We start from the raw sequence: 24860 nt of genomic DNA, 5'->3' as shown, positions 1-24860 counted from the left end.
CTTTTTAGACTCTTAAAAACACTTTTAAATTTATTTACCAAACGAGCACTGTTTTCTTTAAATAGGCTTTTAAAGTATTACTTTTAGGCATTTCAAATACAATCTCAAATAGGCCCTTAGAATGATTTCTCTAATTAATTATATTTACACTTGAATGGAGTTCTGTCATTCCATTTACATCCATAGAGTAGTGCATCATGGCTTCTTATGAACTTCAATATGCTATTTAAATTACAGAACTTACCCAACATGCCTTTTGTGTCATAAACTTCATATGCATTGTACTTGGTTCCACTCTCAAAAGATTCAAGCCTCTCACTAAATCTCTTTACAGGTACAGCCTGCTAAAACCCTAGATTTGCTAGTAAATAGATTGCAGCCAAGAATATATGAAAATGTTCATTGTTTTGACTAACTCAAAACAAATCATGACAATTGGATGCTGAAGACCTGGATTTGCAAATAAATAATGTTTCAAGACTAGTAAGTTTATCTTTAGTATACCTATACATGGATATTGTTGTTCAGCTATGGTCCTTTGCTTACTAAGAAAACGAAGGGAGTAAAAAATTCCAATTTTTTTGTTTGCTGTCTTTGCAATTAGCAAACTGAGCATATCCGCGGTTGAACTTAAGCTAGCTAGGGCAAAACGTAAATACTCGTAGGCATGGAAGGCACATGTACATGTGAACAAGGAGCAGCTGCTCAATTCATATGTATGTTGCTCACAATTTACTACTACAACTAAAAGGTCTGTTATTCAGAAGAAAATGGAGTGATCCTCAAGCCTGCTTTCAGGCAAAAATAACTTGAGAAAAATTCCTAGAGCACATAGGAAATCTGCAATTCATATAACACAAAGCCTAAAAAAGCTAAGATTCATAGCACAAATCATACAAAGACCACTAGAAAGGATAAAGGAATGTCAGATAATCAAATCTGAAACACCAAAATTCTTTTAAGCGTTCACAAAAAGTCTACTAACAGCCTTCTTATTCAATAAGATTACTCCATCCAATTCAATCAACACTAAAAGATATCACTTCTTTTTACGCTTGGCAGCTTGCTTTCCTTGACCCTTCTTCGGTGCTCCCTTTCCTCGACGCTTCAACATTTCGAGCTTAGATAAGCGCCTAGGCAAACACAATATACACATATGTGAGATCATTCAAATGTGCATGAATCCTATCCACATACCATTAAGAGCTACTAAAAATTCTTATATCGTACAAATAATCAAGCTTCATAAAAACATTCTGGAGAAATTCTTCTTAAAGTACAAAGCAGTCTTAATAGATTGCACTAAATGCAAGACTACATTGCAAATGAAGGAAGAAAAGAAGCAATTTTCATTTCATAAAATATACCAAAAAAATTACACTAAAAACACATAAATACTGAAACAAAAGTAATTTCTTTATAATTATTTTCAGAAAATGAAAAAATAATAATAATGATATGCTAAAATATTCACTGTATTGAAAGGAGATTTAAGAAATTCACAATCAGAAAGAGTTGCAGCCCTAATGTAAGCTTCAAGCAATAACCAACCTTCTAGATTGACTAGTTTAAGGAGCTTATCCACATTGTATAAAGAACTTAATAATCAAAGCTGTATGAGCTCTAGCTCAAATGGCTTCCCTCCTCTTGTAGAAACAAGGTGGAGGTTTTTCTCTGAGTTGCTCAACTACTATGAACCAATAAGGTGCTGCCTGCCTTTACAAAACAGGCAACCATAACAGACACTTGCTTTTGTTGACTGCTCCAAATCCACACTCATAAAGACAAACTGCTTAAAGATCCTCTCATAACACACACCTCTTCTCATAACCCAATAAGGAAGCCCATGATCCTAAAATCCTTGGTATCATGACAAGTTCCACGAAGAAAAATGTGGTTGAAAAAGCTAAGAAAATATTTCATGGTAGAGAGAGAGAGATTACTCTTGTTCTCGACGAGCCATCACAAGAGGATCATCCTTCACGATGTCATGTGGGTACCATTCAGCAACTTTGTCACCGATAAGCTTCTTTCGTAACAGCTTGTGTGGTGATCTCTGGCCTGTTGGATTAAGTACGTGCCCAAATATCCTTGCTCTTGCTTCGTTCACTCCTTCAGTGACTACCTTGGCCAGAATGTTCTTTAGCCCACCAGTAGCCATCGCCATTTCACCTTCATAAGTCAAAACAGAAGAAGCTTTTTGGTCAGATTTCGAGCACCTAATGGTACTCCAGGAACACACTCTCAAAGCACAAATACATGGGGTTAATCCTTAGTACTAAGAAAAAATTCATGTAGCCAGGAATCCCAAAATTATTGACCTACAATGCCACCACCTCGGGGCTTTCAACACCACAACTGCGTGCAAGCAAAGCTAAACTATGAAAACTTGTACAAATTCAATCCCAATTTTAGCACTATTACAGGAATATAAACCATTACTTATTGCAGTTGCTTGCACGCGATAATGCAACAAAACACGATCGCCCAACAACCATTAGCAACCCATCAGCGATGTTTACATATTTGAGCCTTTACTATAACCCAATACCTTGTTTCGGCATTTTACCGAACAGGTTGCATGCACTGAGAAACCAACTTTGGTAATTGATCATAACCACGTATGAGAAAGAGAGAGAGAGCTTTGCATACCTGAATGTTATTAGGGTATAGTGGAATGTAAGAAGCAAAATAGCATTTGTGGGTTTGGTTTTTGAGCGATTGTGAAAGCGGGCGTAGAATAGGCGAGAAAGCGGTCCTGTCGTTTCACGGACAGCTACCAAAGAGGCCCAATGTCTCTGTCTCCTCCAGGTCTCCAATACACCTGCGTTTTTGTGAAAATCGGTTTATGCGGTTCGGAGGAATAATATTAGCCTTATTAGGCAATCTCGTATTTTTTTGGAATTTTTATGGTATTTTACCTTGTAATTTTTTTTTTTATTATTATTATTTTTAATCTTGATTATTGTTTTCAAAGTTAAATGATTAATATTTTTTTATAGAAAATAAAAATTGAAAAAAATTATATGATAAAATACCTTTAAAAATTTAAAGGAACTTATCACTTTAAGTTAAGAGTTGCATCCTTGTGAAAATCGGTTCTTAAAAAAACCTAAAAACAAAAAACTTTGTCGGATATTTTTCTTAATCCCAATCTTTTTGAAAAAGTAGAATCATTTTTTCCTTTTTTAATATTTCTACTGATTTATTTTCTTATTAACTTTACAAGTAAAGTATTTTTCCGTTAGCTTTGAGCCTCACTCAAAGTGACTTAATGCTTGTAGCACAAAATTTATCCATTTACATTCTTGTGACCAGTGGAACCAGACAATTGATATCGGGGGTGTCGCTAAAATTTTTTTGAGGGTGCCAAGTGATAAATTGCATAAGGAGGAAAGATTTCTTTTTTTTTTTTTCTTTTTTTGGGGGTGCTGTGTGGAACTTGGGTAGGAAAATAGCAAAAAAAAAAAAAAAAAAATTTAAAAGCTCACGGCACCCCCAAAGCCTTAAGTGGCTCCCCCACTGCTTGTGACAATGCAAAAGTTGTTTTAATTATATATAACATTGTTACTAAAAAAAAAAAAAAGAAATTAAATGACTAAGGATACGTTTGAAATTGTGATTTTGCAAGAATAATCTGCATTTTAAAAAAATATCGCATAACGTAAGGCGTTTGACATTGCAATTTTAAAAAACACTTAATCTGAAATACGAAAAAAATTTACGATTTTTATAAGTAGGCTAAGTGGTGCTTATTTGAAAAAAGAGCGAATTTAAACCAAAATCACGATTTCTCATAACAAATATTTAATAAAAAAATATTTTTTAACATGTTTAATCAAACGCTTTTGCGATTTCAAAAACGCAATTTTTAAAATCACACTTATTAAAACCATAGTCCCAAACAGACCCTAAGAACCAATACATCCAAAAGTTCTTTAAATGACTAAGAAAAATAGTTTTGCTGGAAATCTTGAAAGCACTTTAACCAGAAATCACACTTCATTTTTGTCTTTTGATGTTTTCATCTGGAGCTGCTCTTCTAACTAGCCAACAAGGAAGAAGATTAAGGGGAAGAAAAAAAATGTGCAAAGAAACAACTTTTCACAAACTCAGATTTCTAAACATTTGAATTAGTGTAGTTACATTGTTCCTTCAACGAATGATGCTTTTGGCAAATTAGCAGAGCAAAATTTTCCTACATCTTTTTAGTTGAAAACTTAAGGATTAGAACAATATCCGCTCTTGGTAGATCTCCAATGCCTGAATGGCCTTTTCTATGAACAACTTCCGATGCAGCCTATACCTGCACATGTTCAGATTAACATAGCAATAATTAACAGATGATCTCACTTTTACAACATGTAGAAGCCTAAAAGCTCTGGAAAATTATAAAGAGTATGGGAAGACCGCGTACTTGATCACAGCTTCAAGCGTCCTCCGAGCTTCTGGCATAGAATCTGGCAGTAACAACGAAAATTATAAGCTTCAAATGTCTATACAATTATCTTTCAGGAATATTAGTAGTCTGCATCAGACCCCATTTTCAGAATGTTGAAGATTTTGATCCTAAGTTAGAATCCTACTATCAAAGCAGTCTTTCCAGACTGTGAGGATTAGCAGAGCAGCCTTACCTAGCACTTTCTGGTCTTCCTCAGAGGTAGTAGGGAATTCTGCAAGCATTTGTTGGCATTCTTCCTGTAGCTCCTTCACAGCTTTCCTTTCCATACTTGGGATTGGAGGCACATCCCCATCTGACCAGGTGGGAATTGTTCTTGCAGCAGCTATGACCGCTCCATCAACAAAAGTATCTCCATCATTAGATAGCCGACCTGCTAAAAATTTTATGGGGATCGTTGGACGATAATTCCAGATTCTAATTGCTAAAAGAATTTAACATTGAGCAAGTTGTGAGAAGTAAATATCAGATAATCCATACTGTTATGATAATACTCTTCAGGAAGGCCAGATATATTGAAGACTGACAAGAAGGAATCTAAATGAATACGTGCATTGCTTCTGAACTCGATCACATCCCAAGGATTCTGCCCGCTCAAGCCAGATATAAATTTGAAGTTAATTTCAAGAAAAATACAATTACAAAACCAAATTTAAATGCAAAATATAACTTCCAAAGTATTCTAAACAGAGGTGCTATGGCCTATGAAGATGCAGCTCGCATACTTCTACCCTCCAGCACTCTAATTATAAGGACTTCGGGTAAGAGCACTAATCACGGGCCATGGCATAGAAAACTCATATTAAGCACAATACATCCAATATAATTTCAGTTGAGCACGTACTGAATTAAAATGACCCACACAGGGCCAAGAACTTGTCTGTGAAAGCACTTCAAACTATTTTTCCATAAAATTCAAATTTTAGATCATTGTGAAGTTTTTCCATCCAACAGCTAGGCGCATGTCTTGAAACTCATCCCAGAGATATGCAAAAGTGGGAGATTACATGAGAAAGCAATCTCATGATAGCCTATTTGTATTGAAAAGGGTTTTCTCAAATTCAAATATACCAGGAAGCCAACATGATGGAATATTGTTGAGAGGATGATATTAGAAAATAATAGAGGGAAAAAAAATTCCAGCAACTGTAGCTGTTACATGTAACACCAGAAAATAATAGGTGATGCTTTAAATCTACAGCATTTATTTTGGTTGTTTATACCAAAAAATCCTTCACATGCATAGCAAATAGAAAACAGATAGTTAGAGCTCCCACTTCAATTTCTTTTTTCATTTAAAATAAGAAAAAAAAAAAAATCAGACAGGGTTCTCTTACCTTAGAAAATCACATGAGACGAAAATTAAGATGATTGTTCCAAAGAAAATCTCCCAATGAGAACACAAAACATGCACCACCACAAAGTTTTGAGTATACAGGCGTTATGTCCCTTCTTAAAGTCCTCAAAAAGGAAACAGAAAGAGGAAAAGGAAGTTTGACACTTAAAGGCAGCATTTAGCACTAATCTTAATAAAAAAGAAAAGAAAAGAAAAGTAGCTAGGTGGTGGAGGTGAACTCATTGAACAATAAAAATATATCCTCCTCATATCAGCTAAGAAGCATTTGTAAACCATATGAAAATGGTGTATGATCCCAAAATTTCCATGTTTGCCCCTATGGGATTAGAAAGTATCATAAAATTAGTACTAAATTGGTTGTTGATTCAGTGTTTTTTGGAAACTAGACTTGACCATCTGGTCAGAAAGGTTGAACCATGACAAAGACATCACTGTGTTTAAAGTTCAAGTTAAAAGCTTGAGAAAAGCCTATTGATAATCTGTGTCAACCTCTCGGGGGAGAGGTTGACACAGATTAAAGGACTGATTGAAGGTATGCCACTACAGTATGAGAAAGTTCATACTTAAATGCTACAGATTAGTAGTAACGATCACATTGTGCACAATATTTGACAAGAAGAACCGAGTGCATAGATTTTTCGAGTTTTTTGTTCAGTAGTTGCTAAAGCTTCTAAAACCAACCAAAAGGCACTGTATTCCAAGGTGGTATCCAGATATTGCACTTACGCCTCCCTTAAAAAATATCAATAATCCTTTTCTTTTTCCTCTCTTATATTTTAAGGGCTGAATCACTTTGAGTAATCCAATCAACAGAACTTCCTTAGGTTGTCACTTTAATATATTTTAATTTTAAAGAAGTCGCATGTAAGACGAATTCACAATTTCAGAAAAGAACTTCCTTTTTTTCTTGACTCGAAAGAAATCAGTATCACTTTTTTGACTTGTATTACTATCTCAACTAGCTTAGCACCATCTGAAACAGGAAAAACAACAGAGTAGAGCTGAAAGCAAAGTACCACAGATGATGAAAACCCATATCGTTGCATGAACATGTCATTCTTCTGTCCCCTCAGGTAATCGACGGTCATCTGTGGAATATATGAAATTAGCAGCAGATGGTGTGGAATTAGGAAGATATAACTAATCCTAGTTCTCCTTTTTTTTTTTTTTTTTGCCAATCAAACACAAGTGATAATTTGTTCTGCATAATAACACGAGGAGTAAATATTCAAAATAAATAGCTGAAGTGGAAACCAGTTCTAATTAGAATGTCAAGCCATATTCTCAATGGTAACTTCATGCACACTGAATAGCATTTAAAAGTTGACATATTTTTTTGCAGCTAGATCTTATCAGAATTACATCATCAATTTGATTTCATGAATAGCAGTGGTAAGATCTTGTCAGGAAAAGCAATAATACTTGGGCGGAAATACACTTTACACCTTGAAGTATTCACCCATTTGCACTTTTAACCTCAATGTTTAAAAAGAGATACTTAACCCCCCCCTCCCCCCCAAACTTTCAAATCGTTGCAATTCGACCATTCTAACTTCTTTTTTTCCCAAAATGCCCCCATCCCAAGTTTTTTTTTAAAAAAAGGGTGGCTGGCCACCATAACACTTTACCTCCCTGAACTATCCACCATTTGTACTTTTAACCCCAATGTTTAAAAAGTGACACTTTACCCTCTCAAACTTTCAAATTGTTGCAATTCGACCATTCTAACTTTTTTTTTTTTTTCCAAAATGCCCCCATCCCAAGTTTAAAAAATAAAAAAAATAAAATTAAGGGGTGGCCGACAATTTGAAAGTTTTGGGGGGGGGAGGGGGGGGTAAAGTATCACTTTTTAAACATTGGGGTTAAAAGTGCAAATGGGTGGATAGTTCACGGAAGTAAAATGTATTTTCCCCATAATGCTTCATGAGAGTTCTACAAAGAATCAGAATCTTAGCAAAAACAATCATTCTGTGCATAAAGATGGTGTCATTACGGGTTTACAGTCCTGAATCTATGATAGATAAATCCTTTACACGCTCTTCACTCAGATAATTTTATCCAAAAACGCAAGGACAACAAATTGAGATGTAAATTAACAATTTCTAATAAGAGCCAAATCATAATTTAAGTTCTGCAGTCACTATGATTATATAGTTGACTGAACTTCTCTTAAAGAAACAAAATTCAAAACCCCACCAAGTGCATGCATTCTGGATTTGATTACACATACTGTATTGGAATTAGGGAGTTTGGAAATTTAAGCAGGAATATAACTTATTTATTATAAATAAGATTAAAAATTAATCCCTCAATGAACTATCTCATAAGACCAACCCACTGACCTGAACATTCCTTTTGTTTATAACCTTTTCTTTTACATTGCCTCAGCACTAAAGTCATGTCCTCACATAAAACATATTATTCTGGAGGGAAAACGACTACTAGATATAAACTATTATCATTTGGTTTCTTTAGCTTAGACAAAATCCATACCACTGCACTGACTAGGACAAGGAAAAGGAAATTAACAGGCATTCTAAGGAGTTTGACTGGCACTTAGTTGTTCTCTCAACAAGATGACCTTAAATATATATCTCATAAAATCAATTACTCTTCTGTGCAACAGTATTAATCCAGGTGTTACTCTTGTAAATCCTCAGTGTACTAGGTTCTGCCCCTTTATTTGAGCCTTTTACTTCAATGTCTATTTCTATTAAAACAATTACTCTTCTGTACACTAACTTTAATGTCCATTCTCAGATATGCAATTAATTGACAAAAGTCAAGTATATGAAAGTTCAAAAGCTTAGATATCTGTCCTGCCCCTATACAGGGGGGGCACTTCTAGGTGTATCCCTTGGACATCTCCTTAAGAATGTGTATAACATTGCCCACCTCCATTGCATCATCAGTCATTAGTACTATGATTAGATCAAGTTTATATGAAAATAAAAATTTAACAAATTTAAATTAAGATCACCAAAGTCATGTCACAAATGGATAATATAAAGAAACAGGTACCATATACATACACCGAGTAAGTGAATAAAAAAACAGATAATCAAATACTCTATTGGCCTCCAGTAGTCACTCAGTAAGTGCAGTTCAGTGGTGAAATCTATAAACAACAAAGTTTCGACAGTGGTTGGAACTTCTTTGTTTGGTTTCTAACTAGAGAAGGAAATTCTTTGCCACTCAATTACAGCTACAAATGGGTTTATGACAGTACGAAAAGGTTCACAGGCAATAAAGAGTATCAACATTATTGTCATTTTTGCATAATCTAGACTATCTTTAGTATTTTTTATTTATTACATAATAAAGAGTGTTTTCTAACATGTATTTGATTTGCACAATTCTTACAGATTTACACTGTTAATACTATGTATGCATTTCCACATGAAGAAACACTTTACCTGTACAGAGAATTGATAATCAATATTTGATTTGATAAGCATAAACAACATTACCGGATCTCCTTTTTTAATCCTTTGTCCAGCATTTATCATGACTTCAAGCATTCGATCCTTAAAACGCCAGTGGAAAAAACAATTTGGTTGAAAGGAATGGTTTAGCATGTCTGGCAGAAATATGAACAAGTTTATCAAACATATATATAACGAAAAACTAACCAACTTACACAGCAAATTAAAAACATATAAAGTGCGGGAACAGTTAAGACTCCATAAAAGGAGTGAAACAAATATAAACTGATCCTAAAATGAGTCATTGCACTTCTGGCTTTGGAAGTGATGTCAAAACTTTAATTTGCAGTTGAACATTTTCTGTCATGTCTCCCCATAGTCTTCTACAAAAGTAATATTGAATGTACAACACTATTTTTAGGCAAAAATCCAAAATGGTCCATCCAATTTTGCTTGTATTGTGTTCATCCCTCCGTTTTTAATTTGATCCATTTAGTCCTTAGAGTTCCTCATCGCATTCAATATGATCCCTTTGTTCAGTTCCGTCAACATGAGTTCTGTGAGTGCTGTGAGACATGTGTTTCTCTTGTATACTCGTGTACTTGAGAGCACCTTATGCTTTTATTGATATTTCGATTACTTATCAAAAAAACACAAAATTGTTGTAAGACATGTGACCTTTGAACAAGGGAGATGATGCAGTCCAGTGAGAGCGTAACTCTCAACTCCAGCTCTTGATTCTGTAGCCAAGCACCAACAAAATCAAGGAATGAAATGAGTGGGTCTCAGCCTTCATGGTCACCATGGAAGTCTGATCACCCCAAACTCCCAATCTCAGCTTCTTATGGCTCTCAAACACCTAACTCACCAAATCCAATAATAAAAGATAAAAGACTGGTAATAGGTTTTGAAAACAAAGTTGGGGGTGTATCTGAGGTTGATATTTTAGATAAATTGCCAATGGTATGATGTCATTTTGGTGATCATCTGGTCTCATGTGACACTGGACGGGACAGATATGGATGGAAGGAATACATTGAATGCAATCTGAACTTCAGGGACTAAATTAGAAATACAATGACTAAATTGACAACACACACAAAGTTAGAAGGACAAATTCATATTTTAGCCTTATTTTTATACTTGGTTAAATGGATCTATAATGACGCAATTCTCACTAAAAGGTATTTGGTCATTAGTGGGACCCAGATAGCATGTCCTATTTGACATATGTTGCAAGAAAAAGTTTCCTGTTAAGATCTTCACAATCAAATCTTTTTCTTCTTAGAGCTCTTTTATCATTAGACAGGGGACATATATTTTGAGTCTGTTAAACATCCCCAAACTTGGATAGTAGGTGGATTCCAGTTTCTAGTGAGACCAAACGACTAGGGAAACCAAAAATTCTTTATGGGTTTTATCACAATGAAACTTTTATTGAAAGAAAAGTGCAACTAGAACACTACCAAAAACACCTTATATTACACAGCAACATCGAAATGCACCTGAAGGCAAGTCTAGCAATTATCTATTTTAGAGGAACATATACTAATTTCAGGATGATTTCCGCCTCGGCAGCTTCATTTACAATGAATTTCTTCTATCACACAAGCATACAAATGGGAAACTATTCTAAGGACAGCCTAATTGTAATTTAAAGGAACCAAAAGGAATAAAGTAGAAATAATTCAATACATAAAGTCAAAGATACAGAGCATAAGGTCAAACCAAGTAAGAACCTAAACCTATATCCATCACTTGCATATCGAAATCCCTTAAAAAGAAAAAATACATAAAACCTCTCACATAATCTATCCCCATTGCCAGAGTGAAAAGGTTTCATGCACTACTGTCTAACAAAGTACCATGTCTACATTATGTAAATTACGAAAATAAATTTGAATTCTGTGCAGAAGATTACATTACTTTTCTTTTTTTTATCAAGTTAACAAAATTTTATTCCAATGAAAATTTAGTATATTCCGACACTGCATGGTGTTATCTTTGCAATATACCATTATCATGGGCAAAACTATTAGACAATATGATTAGCAGAATTTACAGGAATAAAAGGTTACCAGCATAAGGGATTAACATATTTGAATCTTGGACGAGTGCACCAATCCTCAATTGCATGTTAATGCATCGTGATTGTGCTATACCCACTGCCCAAATGAATCTCTCAGGATCAGGGGCAAGGCGCTTTATTTTAAGTGGTACACCTGAGTGCTGAGTGCAGTTAAACAGACACAAATACATTATTAAAGATTTTATTGAGATACTGGAGTACATAATGGAAAAGGATAAACAGAATGCTTGCTATAGTAGAAAACAGACAGGTTTCTTAGTACCCAGTTCTTTTCCCAAAATTCCAAGGCTCGGTGCTGCTGTTCTCTCATAGCTGAAGCAAGCTTAGCATCCTGAAGCTCTAAAAGATCGTCCTATAGCAAATATAGAGCAATAGGGAACAACAAGGTCAATAATTGTGGAAGGACTTTAAAAGAATAACTGTCAAGAATTATCAAACTGACTATTAGAGGGCCACCAAGATAGTTTCTACCAGTAAAGAACACTTCTTGGACTCAAATGTAACAGAGCCACTTCATTCAAGTTGATGCCAAATTTCTATGATCATGATTTTTAAGTCCACAATTAACACAATCATAGTGGCTTCATGTAATGGCTTATATGGCTTATGTGGCTTATATTTATGTATACTACTCATTTAGTCCTCTATTCTCTTTCTCCTTATCACTCAAAGTCAGGAGTTTGAATGATGAAGAAGATATTGCGCCCCCCCTAATAAAATTGCAAGGGATGTCCTTCATGTGAAAAAAAAAAAAAAAAGTACTGCATTCAAAGATTGATAAAATAAATGAGAATCTATGAACAGGAGAGTGAAAAACACTACAAAAATTTCAAAGAACCATTAGAGCTCCAAAGATTTACAGTCTGCAGTCACGCACCTCTGTAGCTAAAAGCAAGCTAGTGCACTCCTCTGCACTAGGTAAAAAGTCACCATACAACTGCCAAAAGTTATTCTCCCGATCAAATGCATATAAAAGAAGGCACGCTAACCTTAGGTCCCAATCTGTCTGCCACAAAGAGTTACCCCATATAAAAATCCACTCAGACAAATTAAAAAAAAAAAGAAAAAGGAAAAAGGCATTAATTGAAAATCAGTATCCAGACAAACTTGTTCGCCCATTGAACTAAAAAAATGAATGAATTATACGTTGGAAGCAGAGTTTAATAAGGAAAATTCTATTATATTATACAATGAATGCTCTAAGTAAGCAATTAAGCCTTAATTACTTTATATTAAGTGGAAATTGCAATTACCTGTGGATTGGTTGAGTTGATAATATCAAATATAGGATGACCCACTGGTATTATATCTGGGAAAAACATCCATGGGAGCTTTTGGCTTATGGTTAACATCAATTCTAGTGGAATTTCCATAATTACCTGCACAATTATGTACAAAGCTAAATTAAAAATAGAAAACTAGAAAAGGGACTCCATGATTAACCATGACATCAAATTCTGAAAATTATCTATAACACAAAATATCAGTAGTCCTGTCAAAATCTGCAAGAACAAGATCAGTAGCTAATTCAATAATGGGGGCAAACTGACTGACAGACTAATGATTAGGAAGCTATAATGCCATCAATAACACTCATCAAGTGAAGCCACTCACCCTGGCTCGGCGAAGTGGTTCAACATCTTTGGCTGCATACACTCCAAATCCATCTGGTCCTTCTTTGAAGTCAATTCCATAAGCTCTCATGCTCCGTACATAACCAATCTTATAGAAATCAGGGTCTGCAGGCTCCAACTATGTGAAAAATAAAATAAAATATTCAGCAACGAAAATTTAATATCATACCAAGAAGAAACCATATATCAAATGGGTATGTGTTACAAATGAATACCCAAACAACTTCCCTTTTTGGTTTACTAGTATAATTCCAATGAACATGGAAATTCACCGACTTGTATATATGAGCTTGAGAAATCAATGCAATACTGCCTTTCAAAAGTCCAACATTCTTATCCTTAAGTTTTCTCAGCCACTAAAAAGTAAATGAAGAAAAGAGGTTTTTACCTCAGAGAGTGATTCTTCGACTTGGGTACTTTGGTATATCGGATATGGAGGAGTCTCAGTGGTCGCTCTAATGGGTTTCACGTGATTTTGGATGTCCGTAGCAAAAGAATAACTGGGTCGTGGTGAACAACCATGGTGGAAACTCTTCAACTGATTCACATATACAACCAAATTTTAGACACAAAAAAAAAAGCACATAAAGAAGTAAATACAGAGAGAGAGAGAGAGAGAGAGAGAGAGAGAGAGTTGGGACCTTGGGGTTAGAGATGAAGCAGTGGGTGGGATGGTGAAGAGGAAGAGAGGAGGCCATTAGAGAGAGGTGAGAAGTCTCACTGCATAATGCATATGGTTTAGTTCACTGTGTTTCGTGATATCCCCAGTTGAATTTCGAAGGAAAGAAACGTTATCCACTTCACTGGCCCGCCCACGGACGATGTTGATAATTGACTACCTAGGAGTAATTACCAATAATTTTGAAATTTTTACAGTAGACACTACAAAAAAAAAGGAGTATTAGTAACGTATATACTATTCATTAATATCTGCCACGTCACCATTAGTAACGTGGCAGTTTATGACACGTTACTAAAATATTTAGTAACGTGTCATATATAACACGTTACCAATTGGTAACGTGCCATAATGGAACGTTACCAAAATGGTAACGTGTCATTATGACACCATAATGGAACGTTACCAAAATGGTAACGTGCCATTATGACACGTTACCAAATGGTAACGTGCCATAATAGAACGTTACCAAAATGGTAACGTGCCATTATGTGACACTTTACCATTTTGGTAACGTGCCACATAGGCACGTTACCAAATGGTTTCATCGGGACCATGCGCAAGGTCAGAAGCGCATGGTCCCTAGCCTGCAGCTGTTTCAATTTTTCTTTCTTTTTTCCCTGCGCGCCCCTCTTTCTTCTTCTCCTTCTCTGGTTTTTTTCTTCTTTTCTCTGGTTTTTTTCTTCTTCTCACGCAGCTTCCTCCTCTTTCTTCTTCTCATATTTTCCAGCCACCTTCTCCTGAATATTTCTCTCACATTTTCGACCTTGCTTCTAGCTTCCTCGGATTTTGTAGCCGGCAGCCACTCATCACCTCATGCCACCGTCTTCTAGCTCTCTCCGCCGGCGAACTCCGCTCCGGCCGCCAACTCATCTCTCACTTGTTTTTCGCCCATCATCAGGTATATATATATATATATATATATATTGAACTTTTTTCTGCAAAACATTATACTAGTTATCTAATTCATCAGGTAAGTTGCTAAAGAATTGAAACCCTTTTGTATTTCTTTGCTTTTGGAGGTTTTTTCAGGAGGAAAAATGAATTGGACTGATGATTTTCAGGATGTGGCATTGAATTTTCTAACTTTCGCCTCTATTTCATTCATTCAGGCTGATGACAACAAAGATGGGAGCTTGTCACTTGACGAGATGCTCAATCACGAGAACATTTTCTATAGCACTGTCTATGATGAAAACAATGAAGATTATGATGAAGATTTCCATGACGAACTCTGAGCTGTGATCCCCAGAACACTAAAACGAGAAATTCTCTTTGTTAATTAATCTCTTAGGAAGTACTGAAATTCCCTTTTTGTAAATATATTATTTTTTTTTTGGTTAAAGAATTTGAAACTTAAAGGAAGAGATTTGGGCGGTAGTATTAAATATATATATATATATATTTTAAGTTGTAACGTGGCATATGTGCCACGTTACAACCAGTAGTAACGTGGCACATGCAGCCACGTTACCACTAGTAGTAACGTGGCACATGCAGCCACGTTACCACTAGTAGTAACGTGGCATATATGCCACGTTACAACTCGTAGTAACGTGGCATGCACCACCTTACAACCAGTAGTAACGTGTGATTTTACTAAACGTTACCAAATAGTAACGTGTTGTTTCTGACACGTTACAAAATTTCATTTTGTTACGTCCAATTTCACTACGCGCCAGACACGTTACAAACAACACGTTACAATACTTTAGTAACGTGGTAACCCCATATACACGTTACTACTTGTCCGTAACTAAAAAAATAAATTTTTGTAGTGAGAAGCACTGAAAACAAAAATGCAGAACTATATATATCTCTGCTTGTTAATATATTTCTGGAGTATTTTTTTATTTTAAATTTGAAAAAAAAAGTATTTTGATATGATATAAAAGTGTTTTATTTATTTTGAGTGGAGAAAATAAAAGGCAGAAAATAGAAATTTTAACAAACAATGCTGGTCAGATACAGGTCTTGTAATTTGATCTCATGTATATTTAGAAATCAGATATTCATAATGTGGATATTTATTAAAAATAACGTTCTAATTTTATGTTATTTCCCTATTTGTCAAATAAAGGAGATATTTTTTCTTAGAAAAAGTTTTCTCTAAAATTGGGTTCAGAAAAATTCTTCAAATCCATCAATTAAAATTGATATATATTCTTTTAAGTAATGCCATACATTATACATAGTTTATCTTATAATTATTCTAAATTGTTAATGTGATCGGCCCGACTAATCTTGAATCAATAATTGTTCAAAGAAAAAAACTTTTAGGTGTGTTTTACAAATGTTTTTGATGGCATTGATTTTGCACTGTAGCAAAAATTAATTGATGTGAAAAAAAAAAAAAAAAGTGAAAAATATAAGAATATTTAGTATGAAAAAATGAAAAAAAAAAAAATTGTAATGATTTTTTTATTTAAATAATAATAAAAAGTGATTAATGTGATATAAAAAATAAGAAAATGTTAAAAAAAATGATAAAAGTGTTGTCTTTGCCAATGCCATAAAAAACATTTGTCAAACACACTCTTGATGACTAATTAGACTTGCCATATTAACATTACAAAATAATTGTATGATAAAAATATAATTTTCAACATTATCCGTCCCTAAAACATGTAATATTCATGGGCATTTTTATCACTTATCCTTTTTTTTTTTTTTTTTCTTTTTTCTTTTTTTCTTTTTTTTTATCAGTGTTGCACCTTGTAAAAGCTAGAAAGCATTATGGCCTTATTTCATTTTCTAGTATTTACAAAAAGAATGCCTATGGGAGCTCTCCTCTTCCAGAATGTCCCACTTCTGTAACCTTTTTCTTTCCCTGGCCTTGTTCTGTTCTTCAGTTTCTCTTTCATCTCGTACATCCCTCCAAAAATAGAAACCTTAATCAAGCAAACCGAAGCTCTTAACTTGATGACATCCCCAAATGAAAATTTTGACCATTTTCAAAGCAGAATCAGAAGCTTAATGGCAGCAACAATCAATGAAACCCCACGGCTGAGAATTTGAACCTGGAAGAAAACCTCCAGTTTGAACTTCAAGAACAACTCAAGAGGGAGGAGGAGATCTTATGGAAGCAGAAATCAAGGGAAACCTGACTTACCTGTAAGGACCTCAATACCAAATATTTTCATGCTTCTAATATAATCCCTAGGAACTAGGAAGTCAAATTTTATTTATTGTATCAGAACTGATAAGGGAATTGGATTAATAATGGGAAGGAAATTGGAGATCACTTTGTACTTTGTTAATTATTTTAACAATCTTTTTGCTACTACAAACCCCTCCCTTCAATGGGAGCTTGAAAGCTTTTTTACTGCCATTATTGTAGAGGAGGAAAACAACAGATGCTTGGTTTTCCAAACCATAAGACAACTTGACCCCACCAAAGAACTAAGACCAGATAGAATGACGGGTCTTTTTGACCAAGAATATAAGAAGTTAGAATTGAATGATCATTCTATGCATTTGATTGGTAAGAACACACATGAATGACGAATTTTCTGTTCATTGTTGTTCCTTTTGTTCTATTCATTTAACTTAACCCCACCAAAGAACTAAGACCAGATAGAATGACGGGTCTTTTTGACCAAGAATATAAGAAGTTAGAATTGAATGATCATTCTATGCATTTGATTGGTAAGAACACACATGAATGACGAATTTTCTGTTCATTGTTGTTCCTTTTGTTCTATTCATTTAACTTAACCCCATCAAAGAACTAAGACCAGATAGAATGATGGGTCTTTTTGACCAAGAATATAAGAAGTTAGAATTGAATGATCATTCTATGCATTTGATTGGTAAGAACACACATGAATGACGAATTTTCTGTTCATTGTTGTTCCTTTTGTTCTATTCATTTAACTTAACCCCACCAAAGAACTAAGACCAGATAGAATGACGGGTCTTTTTGACCAAGAATATAAGAAGTTAGAATTGAATGATCATTCTATGCATTTGATTGGTAAGAACACACATGAATGACGAATTTTCTGTTCATTGTTGTTCCTTTTGTTCTATTCATTTAACTTAACCCCACCAAAGAACTAAGACCAGATAGAATGACGGGTCTTTTTGACCAAGAATATAAGAAGTTAGAATTGAATGATCATTCTATGCATTTGATTGGTAAGAACACACATGAATGACGAATTTTCTGTTCATGGTTGTTCCTTTTGTTCTATTCGTTTAACTGACCCTTTTTTCCTTGTTTGGAGACCAGCTGAATAATGGACCAGACTTTTCGTTGGTCAAAGGAATAGAAGAGCTTGTATGCTTATTTGCTTTTGAAGAACATGATGATAGACCAGAGAAATACAGTATACCATTCTTCAAATACTAATCTTTACCCTCTTCCAATTCTCAAAAAGAGTTGCAAACATTAGTTTAATTTAGTTGCGTGTATCCTGGTTCAAGGGACGTGAGTTTCACTGGTTCAATGCAGGCCCAATTTACTTGTGTAGTCAAGTCCAACGAAAAGTAAAGACTCAAGAGTAATCCGGATGTCCTGGGATGCAGCTAGAATTCTCGTACTGAGAGGCATTAAGAAATGGTCAAAAGGGAATGACTTTCTAAGGAGAATTACTTATTTGAACAACTTCAAAGTCTCTAAAGCATCATACAAATATGAAAAAAAAAAACTTGTTGAATCACCCACAAAATGCAGCCATACCCAACGTAATTTCAGGTAAAAGCTTCATATTCCCCTAGTCTGCGATGTTCTTTGTGAGCTTTTCTTTGTTGTTGTTGAACGTGACTCTTCTTTTTGGGTATTCTTTTTTTTTTTTTTTGCTTTAAAGATTGGATTTTATGTGGGTTTTCTGTTTTTGGTTTTTGGGTGTTCTTGTTTTCAATGGGTTTGCTTCATAGGAGAAGATTTAGATTGTGGGTGTTGGCGTTTATGAGAAATAGTTGGAAGAAGGAAAAATGAGTGACATAATATATATATATATATATATATATATATATTGATGAATTAGTGACATAATATTCGTGAAAGGAGTGAAAAATAGTTGAATAAAGTGGTCAAAATGATACTTCTCTGAGCTTTGTCGAACTAAATGGAGTAGGAGTTTCTGATGTTTCTTTGGATTCTGAAGAACTAAATGTATGTTGGTGTTTCTGACGCTTATTAAAGAATCTGCTGTAAGATTATTTCTTCTATTTGAACGCTAACTCTTGACGCAGGTTAAGAAGCAATGGGAGATTAGATCTCATAGAATTCAATTCCCGTTGTCAACCCATGACCAATATGAGCTCGTAGGTTTGGCAATATTATTGTTGCTATTTGGCTTGAGTATCATGAGCTTGCTTGTTCATATGATTTGATAAGTGTTCATTTCCTGTGCAAAACTGTGCATGTGTACGTGACAAATTCTTAAAATTGGGATGCCTATCAAAAAACAGAGACCAAATGTGATGGGCTGTGTGCCGAAAGATTGCCTTGGTTGTTTTTCTGGTGGGTCAACGGCATTTGTAGTTTACGGAAATTAAAGCAGCATCGTGCATTTGGGAGTTCCTTTCAAATACATAACTATATGGTAATAAGAGTGGCAAGGACCCTCCTTTGTAATTTTCCCCTCCCTCTTTTCCTCTATTTGAATAATAAAAAAAAAAAAATCCATAAAAGTTTGTAGGGGTTTGATGGGCATGTATGAAATTTGGGTCTAGTACTGATATATATGATGGTTCCGGAATGAGAAACACAAAACTTATCTTTAATTGATGTTTATGTATCTAAGACACTATTAGCAGGTTAGCAAAAGAAATTGAGGTACTGATCAAGCATTCAGAATTTGGCTTAAGGGCTGCCAAGTAAATTTTGGTCGTAGAAATGAGGTTTAGGCTTTATGAATTAGGGCATATTTATTGTTATGTTATTATTGTCACTCATAGTGTTAGTTTTTTCTTATTTTAAATTTAGTTTATTAGAATAAATAGTAGTTTTTCAAACTTTGACGAATTGTTATAAATAGTTTTGGTGCTTAGTGAGTTGTTGTTGCAACTTTTGGGAGACAAGTTGGTTTGTTAGCAAGTGAGGTATGTAGCTTAGCTTGGAACTTCAATGCGATTCTATAGAACCTTGTGCATTAGAGTAAAATTATTTTTATAATGCTGGATATTTTCCTTGTGCGTTGAAAAAATTATGGATAAATCTGTAGCCCAAATATTCTTTTCTGGGGAATTTGACTGGCTCATACTGTTTTAGAATTTGATGTGTTATTTTAGCTTAAACTTGCAATTTCCCTAGCTGTATTTTATATGCTGCTTACAGGGCATTAACTTATTCTTTTTTCTTTTTCTTTTTTTTGAAGAATTAGCAGGAAGTCCCGCGAGTTATTAGCCGATTGTTGGAGTCTGGTCAGAAGTGGAGGTTTCAATAAGTATGTCATTGTACTAGTTATTTTTACTGTTGGAAGATGACACCTGAAGTCTGTAGTTTCTAAGTATATTGTACCCAAAATATGCTACTAGGAGAATATATCTTATAGACGAATTAGGATTTTTGATTTAATGTGTTTGGTTCTTGGATGAAATAGATTTGTAAGAAAAAGTTTCAATAAGTTTTGATATCAGTTCTAAGTATAAATAATCTTTGTTCTTCAATACTCTTTACGTTTGGACAACTGCGTTTGTCTTTCTTAATTTGCTTAGTTTTCAAGATCTTTTTTCTTCTTTTTTCTCATTCTAGGTTGGTGTTTCTCATGTATAGTTTGTGTGTACCTAGGTTGCGCTTTTCACCTTTGTAGTGATATTTTGATTTCTTATATATATATAGTTTGTGTCTTGCCTTGGGCTTGGGGTGTGACAGTTAACTCAAATTGTTTTCTAATTGTGACAATATCATTCACTAGGTGAAGATCATAAAGGAAACCATGACAGAAACTGTTGTTGCCCTTGTCATCAACGAGCTGGTTCAGTTGATCATTCATGAATCAAAACTGCTAAGGGGTGTCCACCAGAAAGTTGTGGACATTAAAGATGAACTGGAAAGTATCCAGTGTTTCCTCAAAGATGCAGATAAAGGAGACCTCCAAGATGGCATCAAAATTTGGGTGAAACAAGTGAGAGACGCAGCCTATCATATAGAAGATGTAATAGATGAATACGTTCTTCACGTGGCACAACGTCGTCATCAGCAAAGTTTTATTGCTTTCCTTCATAAAATTGGTCGGTTATTGAAAAAACTAAAACCACATCATGACATAGCTACCAAGATTCAAGATATCAAAATTTTAGTCCGTGAAATCAAAGAACGAAGTGAAAGATATGGTGTTAGTTCCTCAAAGCAAGGATCAAGTAGCAGTACAACAAATGTTACATGGCATGACCCTCGAGTGGGTTCACTTTTCATTGAGGGAAATGAAGTTGTGGGTATTGAGTCTATGAGGGATGAACTTGTAAGCTGGCTAGTAGGGGGAGCATCTAAACGCTTTGTGATTTCAGTGGTAGGCTTGGGTGGAATTGGTAAGACAACTCTTGCTAAGAAAGTATTCGAGAATAAATCAGTGAAGGAACATTTTGACTGCTGTGTTTGGATCACTGTATCTCAATCATACAACGTGCAGAAGATACTCATGTCCATGACAAAGCAAATCTACCTGGCAAAAGAAATGGCTCTGAGGCAAATAGACATGACAGACGAGATCTCACTAATTAGCCAGCTTAGAAAATATTTACAACAAAAGAGGTATGTTGTGGTTTTTGATGATGTCTGGAAGACAGAGTTCTGGGAAATTGTGAAACATGCTTTACCATGCAATGACAGAGGCAGCAGAATTATCATCACAACACGCAGTGATCTGATTGGTGTTTCTTGTAAAGAATATTTCTACGACCATGTCTACAAGCTACAACCTTTATCTCAAGACAAGGCCTGGGAATTGTTTTGCATAAAGGCATTCGGGAGCGAGTTTCAAGGATGTTGTCCCAAAGAATTGGTGAGATTGTCGATGGACATTGTCAAAAAATGTGAGGGCCTGCCACTTGCAATTGTTGCCATAGGTGGCCTTCTGTCAACAAAGGAGAAGGTGCCATCAGAATGGAAAAAGTTGCATGATAGCCTCAGTTCTGAACTAGAATGCAATCCTCACCTTACAAGTATCACAAAAATTCTCTCTCTCAGTTATCATGATCTACCATGCTACCTAAAGTCTTGTTACTTATACTTTGGCAATTTTCCGGAGGACTACTCAATCACTTGTCCAAGATTACTTCGACTATGGGTAGCTGAGGGCTTTATAAAAGGAAAGAAGGGCAAATCATTGGAAGATGTGGTAGAAGAATACTTCAAGGAGCTCATCCACAGAAACTTGGTTCAAGTTTCATTTGGGGAGCTTGATTATGAGATACTTAGAAAGTACAGAATCCATGATCTGCTGCATGAAATCATCCTATTGAAGGCTGGAGAGTTGAATTTTTGTCAAGTTCTGGAAGCAGGTGACACAACTTTTCATGGAAAAAGTCGGTGCCTATCAATCCACGATGCTAGAGAAAATGTTTTTGAGACAAGTGAGTACTCTCGGATTCGTTCTATTTTTCTCTTCAACATTAATGAAATTCCTAGGTCTTTCATAGTTAAATTGTTCAAAAAGTTCAAGCTTTTGAAAGTGTTGGATTTTGAAGATGCTCCTATTGATTATCTTCCTCAAGAAGTGGGTAATTTATTCCACTTGAAGCACTTAAGTTTGAGGAGAACAAAAGTGAAGATACTTCCAAAGTCAGTGGGTAGGCTACAGAACCTACAGACACTAAACATCTTGGAAACCACAATGCGTGAGCTACCCATTGAGATATTTAGGCTTTATAAGCTGAGACATATTTTGGCTCATTCAGATGATATTGAAATAAAAAGTAACTTTTATTCATTGAAAGGAGTAAAAGTACATAAAGGGGTTGGATGTTTAAACGACTTGCAAACGCTATCACTTATTGAGGCAAATCATCATGGGGTTGGTCTATTTGAAGAGCTTGGAAAGTTGAGTCAGTTAAGGATGTTGGGCATTTCAAATATGACTGCAGAACGTGGGAGGGCTCTATGTATCTCCATACAAAATCTGGCCCACCTTAAAATTTTGATTGTAGGCTCAATCAGTGAAGATGAGAATATAGACTTACAATCAATTTCATCACCACCTCCATTTCTAGAGCATCTCTCTCTAAAAGGGCGATTGGAGAGGTTGCCCAATTGGATTTCAAAGCTTCTGAATTTGGTCACACTAATCTTATTTTTCTCATCATTAGAGGAAGATCCATTGCCATGTGTCCAGGCTTTGCCTAATCTAGTTACCCTTTCCCTCACTCATGCATATGTTGGGGAGGAGCTTCATTTTGAGGAAGGTAGTTTTTGAAAACTCAACAGGCTCACTCTCAAAGATTTGAATAAATTGAAGATGGTGAAAATAGACAGAGGATCACTGCTCAGTCTTGAGCAACTAGAGATTGGGCCTTGCCCGCAGATGAAGGAGATACCCTTTGGAATCCAGCACCTGAAAAGCCTAAAGACTCTCGACTTCTATGAAATGAAGGGAGAATTTGTGCTAAATATGCAGCCAGATGGAGGCAAAGATTATTGGAAAGTCAAGAAAGTAACTACTATCTATTTCAGGTATTGGATTAAAGGAGAACGATATCAAAAATACAAGCTCGGTGACTCAGACTTGTTGGAGCTTCTACAAGGGTGAGTCTTGGAGGATCAAACTACCATGCAGTTTTAGTGATGAACAAGGTATGCACCTCTAGGCCACAAGACTTCCATGAAAATTTTGTAGTTGTGTCATATGTAATGATAAAATTCTTCACATTGTAGCTGACTAACCAAATTTCCATGGTTAATATGAGTTGCATTGGCCGATAAGTTCCAACATAGGCTACAGTTTGAATTGTTACCACAACCATTTACACTTTTAATTGTTCTCCTTTTCTTTTTTGTACTTTTTGTTTATATATATATATATTAATGTTCAGCACTGAAAATATTGCAACAACGAAAATATTACAACTGAAAATATTAAGTATAAGAAAATGTGACTTGTATGCCACAATATAACATTGTTGGAGTATTTTCATAAAATAATGATATTTCCCATATATTTCTCCATGAATTTGAAATATTCAAGACTTCCAAATTCATACCATGCATCCTCTATTCAATTAAATTTATATTAGAACAAGATTGCCTCAAAACAACATTACATTATAATATAACTAATTAAAGGGACTAAACATTAAAACTACACTAAAATGTTTTGAAGAAAGGCTTAAATATTTTGGCTAATTAGCATTCTGAGTGGACAATGTTTAACCAGGTTGAGGAGCTTGAAATGCATTCTAATGTACACACAAGTTTTCCTTCGTTCTTTTTCCAGTTGTTCTGATTGGTGCTTTGATTTGACAAAAGTTCATGGCAGCAGCAACAGATCACTCATGGAAACGATTGCAATTTGTGTTATAATTCTATGTGGTTTCACGCTATACCTGTTGAAGCAATTCACAAATAAGCTCTTCATCTGTAATTGGTTCATTTTAAGCATTTTGAAATTTTTGCTTGAATCCTTGCTGGATTTTCCATCTCTATCTGGGACCATAAAAATTTTGTGCAATTTTGAGCCAAAACCTAGAAGCACCAGTCAATTTTTCAACTTTATTAACCCAAAATCATTAGTGATTAAATGCTACAAAGAAGTACCAATATTCACAATTCATATGTCAAAGAACTTTCAAGGCTTCCATTGGAATTTGGAACAGACCAACAATTCAAATTTTTCATTTAAATATTAATTGGTGTGCAATTCCCATGAATCGAATAATTATTCCTCTTTTTTTTTTTTTTTTTTTTTTTTTTTTTAAAGAGGAATGTATATTTCATTAAGAAGAATAATTATTTTCCCTAAATAGTTAGGATCTTTTCCAGTCTATTATGAACTGGAGAATATCTAGTTCATGAGTAGGATTTCTTCTTAGAAATTCTATAGTCACAAATGGGACATATATCCCACTAATAAAAATAATAATAAAATATTATTTTAAATTAAAAAACAAATTAATAAAAAAATAAGAAAAAAGAAGGGGGTGGCCTACCACATGCCAGCCACCCCTTTTTTTATTTATTTTTTTTTTTTTATTGATTTGTTTTTTAATTTAAAATTATATTTTATTATTATTTTTATTAATAGGATATGTGTCCCATTTATAGCCATAAAATTT

The 24860-nt window shown here is 34.7% G+C and overlaps 3 protein-coding genes across 9 annotated transcripts; 1 reads left to right on the top strand and 2 right to left on the bottom strand.

Annotated features, from left to right (window-relative positions):
- Positions 1 to 809: 809 nt before the first annotated feature.
- LOC132171843 (uncharacterized) lies at positions 810 to 2858 on the bottom strand. Its single transcript, XM_059583250.1, has 3 exons — positions 2653 to 2858; positions 1944 to 2172; positions 810 to 1133 (listed from the first exon to the last, which is right to left on the bottom strand). The coding sequence occupies exons 2-3, from the start codon at positions 2165 to 2167 to the stop codon at positions 1040 to 1042; spliced, it is 318 nt and encodes a 105-aa protein (XP_059439233.1). The 5' UTR covers positions 2168 to 2172; positions 2653 to 2858; the 3' UTR covers positions 810 to 1039.
- A 1227-nt stretch (positions 2859 to 4085) lies between these two features.
- LOC132170570 (protein PLASTID TRANSCRIPTIONALLY ACTIVE 14) lies at positions 4086 to 13760 on the bottom strand. Of its 3 annotated transcripts, none has more exons than XM_059581591.1 (13): positions 13606 to 13759; positions 13353 to 13502; positions 12945 to 13082; positions 12584 to 12709; positions 12208 to 12336; positions 11593 to 11682; positions 11320 to 11470; positions 9287 to 9396; positions 6833 to 6904; positions 4940 to 5045; positions 4635 to 4835; positions 4418 to 4460; positions 4086 to 4306 (listed from the first exon to the last, which is right to left on the bottom strand). In XM_059581591.1, exons 1-13 carry the CDS (start codon positions 13660 to 13662, stop codon positions 4228 to 4230), a joined length of 1452 nt encoding a protein of 483 aa, XP_059437574.1. In that variant the 5' UTR covers positions 13663 to 13759; the 3' UTR covers positions 4086 to 4227. The 3 variants fall into 3 exon arrangements, with proteins under 3 accessions (XP_059437574.1, XP_059437575.1, XP_059437576.1); XM_059581592.1 differs by having other exon boundaries at positions 4635 to 4832; XM_059581593.1 differs by lacking the exon at positions 12208 to 12336 and having other exon boundaries at positions 13606 to 13760.
- Positions 13761 to 16427: 2667 nt separating this feature from the next.
- On the top strand, positions 16428 to 24139 carry LOC132168415 (disease resistance protein RPM1-like). Of its 5 annotated transcripts, none has more exons than XR_009438868.1 (5): positions 16428 to 16757; positions 17878 to 18342; positions 19970 to 20038; positions 20510 to 23382; positions 24023 to 24139. XR_009438868.1 is itself a non-coding variant. In XM_059579395.1 (5 exons), the coding sequence occupies exon 5, from the start codon at positions 20531 to 20533 to the stop codon at positions 23003 to 23005; it is 2475 nt and encodes an 824-aa protein (XP_059435378.1). In that variant the 5' UTR covers positions 16428 to 16757; positions 17878 to 17974; positions 18100 to 18342; positions 19970 to 20038; positions 20510 to 20530; the 3' UTR covers positions 23006 to 23544. The 5 variants fall into 5 exon arrangements, 4 of the variants coding, with proteins under 4 accessions (XP_059435378.1, XP_059435381.1, XP_059435379.1 ...); XM_059579395.1 differs by lacking the exon at positions 24023 to 24139 and having other exon boundaries at positions 17878 to 17974; positions 18100 to 18342; positions 20510 to 23544; XM_059579398.1 differs by lacking the exon at positions 24023 to 24139 and having other exon boundaries at positions 19979 to 20038; positions 20510 to 23544.
- The last annotated feature ends 721 nt before the right edge of the window (positions 24140 to 24860 follow it).

The sequence above is a fragment of the Corylus avellana genome, chromosome ca2 (assembly GCF_901000735.1).
Source record: "Corylus avellana chromosome ca2, CavTom2PMs-1.0".
NCBI lineage: Eukaryota > Viridiplantae > Streptophyta > Magnoliopsida > Fagales > Betulaceae > Corylus > Corylus avellana.
The sequence above is the reverse complement of the archived record's forward strand: the minus strand, read 5'-3'. Positions and strand labels throughout refer to the sequence as shown.